A 9157-nucleotide genomic window follows, 5' to 3' on the forward strand; every position below is an offset into this window, starting at 1 on the left:
AAAACATTAGAGTCGATTATGAAATCTGACCAGTGTCTGGTATCGGTATTTCTTCCATAACTGTCAGAGCTTTAACGCGTTTTCCTAGTTTGGTAATTCATGGTGTAGTTGTTGTTTGTAGTTTCCATGGAACAATGGTACGCACAGAGCCACGTAATAATAAACGTCATGCGCGCGCGGAGAATTGACTCAAAATAGCGCGGGCTCGACTAAATAACTTTGAAAAACGTGAAAAACATAACTCGTGTAGCAGAGGGAATACAGACGGAAACGCCTGAGAACCTTGGAGCAGTGGATGGTGTAAACTCGAAAAAGAGTTTTTTAGTAGGCGAATTACCTGTCATACACGGCTTCTTATTTAGTTCACGTTATTTGCACATGCACCATATGATGATGGACAGATAGTGCAGGGTGTACCTCAAACTTCACCGCTTACCCTCTCTTTGGTTTATTGATTGAATCTTATTTGACACCTGACAAAGATCTTTCGTTATTTCGGCGGGAAAATGCACTAGCGTCAACTTCCAGGGGCATATAACGCTCATAATTTAATATCCTAAAAATTGACAAACCATCAAAATGCGGCTTAGCTATTGAGTCATCATAAAACCGGCAACTAGAAATCAAACTGAGCAGAAAAAATATTGAAACGACAAGCTTCACCAACTTCGGCTGAACTCAACAGGGTAAAAACAACTTTAGAACAAACTCCAGCATTGCTGGCGGAACAAAAAGTAAACATGACTGACTCATTACTAACAAGTGGTGAATTAATACTTCTGTTTATTATGCTTCCTCACTTAGGCTTTATTCTTCTTTCTTTGACAAGGTTTTTTTCTTGTAATGTCGAACAAGCTGATTTAAAATCAAAATATTAACAACAAAGAACACGACACTACCAGTCCACACGTAAAAAAAATTATTCATTCCTTTGTATTCCAAGTAGTATGCAGGAATAAGCCACATGGCCTGAGGAAAAAAAACGAGAGCAGGATAAATTATCAAAATGATGAAAGAAGAGCTTGAGTAAAGCAGTGATCCTTGTAGGTGAGTGAGCTGCAATTTTTAGGAAATGTAGAAAAGAAGTCAGAAAAATTCAGGCTTGACAGAGTTTGAACCCATGCCTCTCTGATTGAAAGAGACTCTCACAAAGCCATTTCTCATTTTTTATAGATACTCTATGATTGAAGAATAAAGGCTATGTATGTATGTATTTATGTATGTCTGTCTGTCCTTCCCTCCCTCTGTCTGTCCCTCCCACTGTCCATCTGTCTGTCTGTGTGTCTGTCCTGTCACAACAATGCAAATCATATTGGAGGTTAAAAATTGTGTTATAGAATGGGTGCCAAATAAAAAGAAGAAAGAGGGTGGAGTGAGTGGGTGTACTGATTCTGATGTTCCAGAGGGTACTCTTTGGTTCATTTACAACTTTCTTTTATAAGAAGGACCTAAGTGAGAAATTGGTGGGATTCCAGTGTGAATTTGACCTTGTGCTGACAAGGAACGACAATTAACTGAAAAGAAATGCCAGTAGGAAACTAGTGTAGGAATAAGTGGCACTACAAGAGAGGAATTCAGAATTCAAGATGAGCAAATCAACATTATATTTTTATGTATCTTCATAACTAATCTCACCTGTCCAGCAAACCAAGCTAGAGTTAGACTAACTGTTTTCTGTAGTGAGATGTTAACAGAATCCAGGATCAGGGGAAGAAGACATAAATACCACAGAAAATACTACATAAAAGAGAAAAAACATTTCAGTCAGTAAAGGAGGAAAAGTAAAGCTTTTTTGTCCATTTTTAGGCACCTTGGTTAAGGTTTTAGGACTATTGTGCAGTGTGATCCCATGATAAGAAGTTAGAAGTTTGGAACAATGGCATTTAAATACAATCAATTTTTTTGCTTTTTCATTGCACAGTTTACCTGTAAGCTGAAAAATAAGGAAAAATACTGTCATAATACATAATACAAACTTACAATTTCAATCTGAATGTTTTGGTTACTCTTTAGAATTGCAAAATGCAATAAGTGGTAAACTTTATATTCAATTTCTAGTGGTAAAGATAAAAAAAGAATATTTTTGGAGCATACTCAACATTAGCCATACCAAAAGGGGATTCACAGCATCAATTTGACTTACCTGTGATGTGCACACTTTATTAAAGGTAACAAATGCAAATGTCTGCACAAAGCAACAAAATGGAATGTCCCTGTAGTATAGGATGCCAAATGCAACTACGAGAACAAGCTGTGGTATGAAAGATGCCAAGCCAAGTACTGGGGACCAGTAGGTGCCTTCTACTAGGTACATCATGTAAAAATACACAGAAAAGTTGTGCTTCACATCTCGTCTTGTTACATGGTAAAAGTAAGTGTGCTCAAGGAATTCAAAACCATATCTGTTGAAAAGGGAAAATTATTGCACATACCTGTCAGCATTTTACTAAGAATGGCATTTTCACTGTTTCATTTTTTTTTTTATAAAGAAAATCATTGATGTGGAATTCTGTGTTATGAAAGATATACTAATGACATGCTTAAATTCTCTTTTGTAATCCATGATATCTGCACTACATGCAGTGAACACTCTTTTCATATCATTCATGTATAAAGATACCAATGTAATATAGATACCAGGCATGTGAATTTGGCTTATTTCCTTAGCAAAGGACTTTTTTTTTCAAATTTACTAACATTGCTTAAGGTATGTAATTTTTTAGGCTAGCTGAGTTAACAAGCAGGTGATCATCTTGAATGGGGTTCTGAGGTCTTTCATTTGAATGTATCATTAATATCTATTTAATAAACAGAACATTACACAATGCCTTCTGGATGCAAGTTTATTTCCTCATTTCCTTGGCTTATTGGTAAGAAATATTATCAACATTAGAATAAAAAAAATTAGTCCATCCCTGATCATGAAATACCCTCTATTTACTCAGTTTATAGGCTTGCCTTTCTAAGTCTTGGACCAATACATCTCTGAATATTTTTATGCATACAATCACCTCCAAGGGAGAATGTTAGTGGTAATTCATGACTTGGGCTGTGCTATGGAAATATGTTCTCTTCCTTAAGTTCAATTTTTTGTTTTTAGGAAGTGAAGCTCCAATTGACTTCTGCCATACCAAAAAACTTATGTCTTTTTCATTTATGGGGTTTTCTATAACTAAGGTTTCTGGTCAAGAGAGAAGTTGTGGCAGTTCAATGATACAATTAGAATAAGATAGCACTGCACTTTTTAGGCGATACATACCTTTGATACAACACTCCAGTTAATCCTAAAAAGATTACTGCAGCAATCATAGCAAACTTAAACCTTTGAGGATGGAAAACAAACGCCACGGCTTGAGAAACAAAACCTAAAGATTTTTTCACGTTGTCACTCGTTCCTTCACTTGATTTCTTGCAGTCATAAATATCATCTCCCACAAGTAGAACAAATGGGAAGCCATATATAATGGGATAGATTTTAAAGTGTACAGAAAGGGCAAAGAAAAAGGCGGCCATCGAAGTGTTTTTATTGAGGACGAAATAGATACTTGCAAGGACCAGGAATGCCAAGACTGATTCTGCATTTCCGCGGGTTGAAACTGTGGAGGACAGTGGATTAAATAGCCATAACAACGAGGCGAAAACAGCTCTTTTCTCGCAACACCCGCGTAAATGAAGGATCTTATACAACATATATCCAACTAAAACATCGAACAGTGCAAAAAGAACTTTCCCAAAGCACATGTGCAGAGTGATGTTTGGAGTTAAGAGGGTGGCTAAGAGAGGAGTATAACGATATGTGAGTCGTAAGTAAGGAGAGTTCCCTTCGACGACATGGCGAGCAGCGTCAGTGAAAACGTGGTAATCGATATCTGTGTACTTAACAACCATGTTCTTATCTTGCCATTCTCCATAAACAATCAGACAAAGTCTTAGTAGGAAAGCGATCGTGCAGGTCGACCAAATAGACACGTAATCCTTCATTGCGTCCGCCATGTTTGTGCTTGGGGACCAAGCCTGCATCCCGTAAAGCAGCTCGCGTTCAAACCAAGATGGCGGGCTTTGGGAATCATTTTGTTACTACCTTTCAGGCTGATTTAGAAGCTATATTTTCCAAGGTATGTGTCGTATTTAAGTACTTCTATAATCTTAAAGCCTATTTTTTTCTTTGCAACTGCGTTACAGCTTTCCTTTGCATTGTTAAAGATCGCAGTTTATAGCCTAAGACATGTAAGACCAATTTTTTGAATTTCGTAGGGTTACTCAGGTCTAGATAATTAACACGACAGCTTTCATTTTTGGCAAAAACGTGCTCATAGTTTTCTCCTTGTACACTAATTACTCGTTTGAGAGTTATTGTTTATTTTAGGAAGGGAAGAATTTGCTCGATTTTATCAATGTGTTTTGAAAAAATATAGTCCATGTTGCTGTGCGTCAAAACTGTAGTTACTAAAACAAGGAATGACCTAAAATGACCTAAAATGACCTTGAGTGTTGTGCACAATGACCAAAAATAATAAAAAAACCCTTAAATAACTTGGACTGATGTCTAAGATGGCTAGAAATGAATATAATGTTGACTGATGTCTAAAATAACCAAAAAGTCTAGCTAAAAAGATCCACAATAATAACTGGTAGTAGCACAATGATCTAAGGTGTTCTGAGTGATCTAAAGTGGCACACTAAGCACTCAGTTTGCACATTCAGTTCTGTTGTTCTTTTGTATATCACTGGCAATTACTATTTTAAATTGTTTCAGTAAAGTTTAAACATTATTTTACATCATTTTAGTCAGTGTGAGTTATTTTTGATCATTTTAGGTCAAGACATCAGTCAGGGCGTATTTTATGTCATTTTAGGTTATTCCTTGTTTTAGTAACTAATGCATCAAAATGTGGTAAGGACAAGAAAGAGGCATGCAAGTCTCAACTGAGTGTCCCTTATTTGTCCTCTATTACTGAACAGACCAATGGCAACATGGAATCTACTTGTTGCACACCATAAAGAAGCAAAATATTGTTAATGGTGATGATACATCTGTCCTCCAGTAAATTATTAGTAAGAGGCAACTGAATTTCATGCATTCAATTCAGCTTATTATATCAATAGAAAATATGTTTTTCAGTATGCACTGGTACCTGATGAGTACGTGGAGGAGTTTTACTTGAGTGAATTTTATGAAGGTAACTTATTAGTTTTTTGCCATTTTCTTTGTTCAACTTGGGAGATCTGAGAGTGAATTCTCCCATCTGATAATCATGAGTTTCTTTGTTGGCCGATTAAGTTCTTATTTACCTGTCTCTGCAACAGAATCGTAAAATTTTACTTAGCACTATCCACTGGCTAAGAAACTGCCTTTACAGATTTCTGAGTTGTCTACTTTTTCAAAAAATAATGTGTGGGTTATTAAAAGTCAGCTGTCTGAAATTAAAAAAAATGTTTTTCCAGAAAGGCTTTTGAACAGACGACTTTCTTGAGAGTCATTTTCACATTCCAGAATATAATTTGCTACTAATCTTTCCTAGTATTCAGTTCTCAATTCTCTTGCTGGTACTTTTTTTTCATGTGTCAACCATTTGCTACTTTCATCTTCCATGGAATAACACACAGACTCTGTAGGGCTGTGTACCTTTCTTCCTTGGACTGTAAGCCCTTTGGTTAATGTATTCGGCCATCTTCTCTGTATATTACGGAGAACCCTGAAATTCCAAGAATTGGATTTTTTGATGCTTCTTGTTTGATCTTCCCAGCTTGAAGCAGGCATTTCCTTAACCTTTCTGCTCTGTTGCAAATGCTTATTTTTACCCTGTGGAAAATGTGTTGATGTGACAGTCACTTTTTTGTTCTTAGTATTTGAATGTTTGTGTTTGTGTCTATGCTCCAGCAGGGGTAATTGTGTTCATGGGTAAGCTGTGTGTGTGTGTGTGTTGGGGGGGGGGGGGGGGGAAGGGGGTAAGCCCCCTGATTTGATATCAGTAAGTGTCTATTGTTAGTTCAAGTGTTGTTTTAGATCTTAGAAAGAAACTATTTTTCAGTAATCTGCTTCTTGATAAGGGCATTTTCCTACACTGCAGGTCTCAGATAGCGTGTCAGCGCTGGCAATGTGTGCTCGAAATGTATAATACCAACGTTTCTTTTTTAATCTAATTACAGGAATATTTTCTGAATATATTTAAAGTGGCTGTATTAATTTGCTATGCTACGATCGATTGAAATTTGGTTTTGAATGGGTAGCAAAAAATGGAAGGACTTTTCCCTTAACGGGATAGAGTTGGAAGGTGTTGATGGCATGCCCCAACCAAACTTCCTTTAAAGCCATCCAGCTCTAATATCAATTATCTTTCCAAAGATGAGAGTGAAACAGAGGATGATGGTGACCAGTACAGTGACCCTGAAGATGACGATGGCCAGGATTCCGATGCAAGTGGGCCTACCTCATGTTACCCAGAAGATGGACCTGGTGGGGGTATAGTGTCTGGCAAGGAAGATGAACTTTGCACGGACTCAGCCCCTACAATAAATGACTCTTTTACAACACATGATTACAAGGGATGCATTGAAGATTTTGAAGGAATAGATCCTGGGAAAGATGCCTCCAAATTGGGTAATCAGGAGAGATCAAAGTATGCACAAGAAAAGAGCTCTGAGGAATTGCAGTACGAGGAATTTAATTCTAACAAACGCGTCTGTGATGTAACCTTTACTATAAATTGTTCTAAAGCGAGTCCCTTTTCAGCATATCCAAGGTTGTCTAGTATTTACAAGAAACCAGTGTCTGTTGTACAGCCGCTTACCTCATCAGGTGCAAAACTTCCAAGTGACACCTCGTTTTCAGGGGAAGACGAACTGGACGGTGATAACTCAAATGCCGACTGCAGTCTTGCACAGGTTGTTTTGCATTCTCGCGACAGGATTGCTCTTGCTTTGTCCATGGTCTCTGACGAAGAACAAGAAAATTTTCCACAGGGGGCTACTTCGAAGAATGCATTATCACAAGGAACACTGGGTACCTTAACGGAACGTACTTCCTCACCAGGCCCCTTCTCACGAACTTTCTCACTGAAAGGGACCTCATCGCAGAATGTGTCTTTGAAAAGTACCTTTTCGAAAAATTCTCCTGAAACACCTATATTCCCAGCTGGTAGAAAGTCCAAGGTATTAATCCAAAATGGAAAACACTCGAAACCCACTTTTCAAAATGGTGTCGAATCCTGTTCAACAATGACAGGTAGTGAGGAATCCTATCTTCAGACATCTGACTCAAGCTTTGAAAAGAGGACCAAAGATGCTGCAGCTACGAGCTGCAAACTCAATGAGGTGCTAGACCACGAGAGAAGTAAGATTCTTGCTTCAAGTGAACGTCACCAATTACGCTCCAGCGAAGAAAAGTCGTATTCTACTCCCAGACGTCGATCTCTAAAAATCCTGCCGCCCTCCTCGGGCGAAAAATTAAAGTGCTCGGTAAAACTTGAAGGCGTTTACCTTAAGGACTCGTTTCTCAGTGCTTCCCTAGCTCAGCAGCCGAATTCTCGTTCCACATCACACCACACATTACGAGTTCCTGATAAAGATACAGTCGCAGTCAGTCCGTGTTCACCAGTCAAAGAGAGCAGAGCAAGTCAAGAACCTCTAAGACGCTCACATCGAAAAATTGTGACTAATTCCGAAAAGGGTGGTTGTACGTCGGAAGATAATGCTAACAAAAAACATCCGGGTAGTGATCGAATTGTGTCTCCACATTGTAACGTCAAGTCTGGATACAGGACAAAAAAGAGGTTAAAAGATTTGGTTTCTAGCCCAAAAGAAACATTAACAAGTACGTCTGTGGTAGCTAGTGGTCTACGTTCTAAAAATTCCCGTTTTGGGTCACACGCGGGTAAACGGTTAGCGAGGAAAAGCAGTCAAATGAATAAACAAGACTGTCTGCCTTCAAAAAAAGCCAAAAAGGGTTCACCTACGCCTATGAAGGGACGAAACAGGGATAATTTACATGGGGAAAGATCTTCAGGGCCTTTAAGATCGCAGGACACAGGCAAGCCTCTTATGAAGGAGAGGGATACGTATTGTTTACACAGGAAAGAATTCCATGCGTATAGAGCAGAACTGTTGTCGTCGATCAAACGAAATGTCCCCACCTCTCGTGAATCTTCACCAGAGCCTTTCTTGTTTCCTTGCAAAGGGAGAGGAACTTGCAATAAAGAATTTTGCTTTGAATGCTGTTAACCATGTTCCATTTAGCACTTTTTATAAATGTCCTTGACGCGAAGGAAGCTGTGTTGGCATACTTTGTTCACAATAGTCCAAATGATGCTTTGATCATTTTGAAGTAAGTTAAGCCAAGCTCATGTGCTAGCCTCTCAAGAAACTCTAATGAAATTTGTAGAAGTAGACGACTTTGAAGGCTATTGAAAACAAATACGACTCTTTTGACCTTTGAATTTAGATTTTATACCCAGTGACTTTTTAAATTATACTTCAAAAGATGTTGGGGCGTTTTGTAAATCTTAACAGCAGGCTCTGTTTTAAAAGATTCGTCTAGTAATAGAATTTTAATAAAGTATTCTTAAAGAAAAGTCTTTCAACAATCTAAATCTAAATTTCAACATTTTAGCTCATGTTTACATAGCTGAGACTTTAAATAGCCATGCGATATTACCATATGTTCGCGTATAGAATGGTACGTTGCTCGCTCCAATTAGATCGCCGCATTTGGGTATGTATCCCGCACCAATCAAATTGCTGCATTAGGGTATGTGTCTCGCACCAATCATATCATAGCATTTGAATATCTTGCACCAATCATATCATAGCATTTGAATATCTTGCACCAATTACGGGGCTGTGCATAAAGAATGACATTCACCAGAAATTTTGGGCTCATTTGATAAGTGTGATGGTGGATGGCCTTCGCTAGAGCCTTGTCGATTTCGGTCGAGATTTATCGGGATACGAAAGGTTCGCATTTAACTTTTTATGTCAAAACGTGTTTTTCCGCTCCTTTACTCAACGCACACGCTAAAACTTGCATTTCATCACATACCATGAAAACAACGTCCAAAGTCCAAACAGAACATACCTAATTATTGCGCTACATGAACATCAGGAAATTTTTCACGTGCTTGAATTGTATCCCACCATTCAAATTCCACTTTGCCACATT

General features: G+C 38.1%; 2 protein-coding genes across 2 annotated transcripts; one reads left to right on the plus strand and one right to left on the minus strand.

Moving 5' to 3' along the window:
• Positions 1 to 767: 767 nt before the first annotated feature.
• LOC113683678 (GPI alpha-1,4-mannosyltransferase I, catalytic subunit) lies at positions 768 to 4016 on the minus strand. The gene is made up of 4 exons (XM_027200952.2): positions 3260 to 4016; positions 2144 to 2402; positions 1636 to 1737; positions 768 to 969 (listed from the first exon to the last, which is right to left on the minus strand). Exons 1-4 carry the CDS (start codon positions 3991 to 3993, stop codon positions 808 to 810), a joined length of 1257 nt encoding a protein of 418 aa, XP_027056753.2. The 5' UTR covers positions 3994 to 4016; the 3' UTR covers positions 768 to 807.
• On the plus strand, positions 4014 to 8570 carry LOC113683677 (uncharacterized). The gene is made up of 3 exons (XM_027200951.2): positions 4014 to 4115; positions 5123 to 5180; positions 6347 to 8570. The coding sequence occupies exons 1-3, from the start codon at positions 4050 to 4052 to the stop codon at positions 8218 to 8220; spliced, it is 1998 nt and encodes a 665-aa protein (XP_027056752.2). The 5' UTR covers positions 4014 to 4049; the 3' UTR covers positions 8221 to 8570.
• Positions 8571 to 9157: the final 587 nt, after the last annotated feature.

This window comes from Pocillopora damicornis, chromosome 3, assembly GCF_964200805.1.
Source record: "Pocillopora damicornis chromosome 3, jaPocDami1.2, whole genome shotgun sequence".
In the NCBI taxonomy this organism is placed as follows: domain Eukaryota; kingdom Metazoa; phylum Cnidaria; class Anthozoa; order Scleractinia; family Pocilloporidae; genus Pocillopora; species Pocillopora damicornis.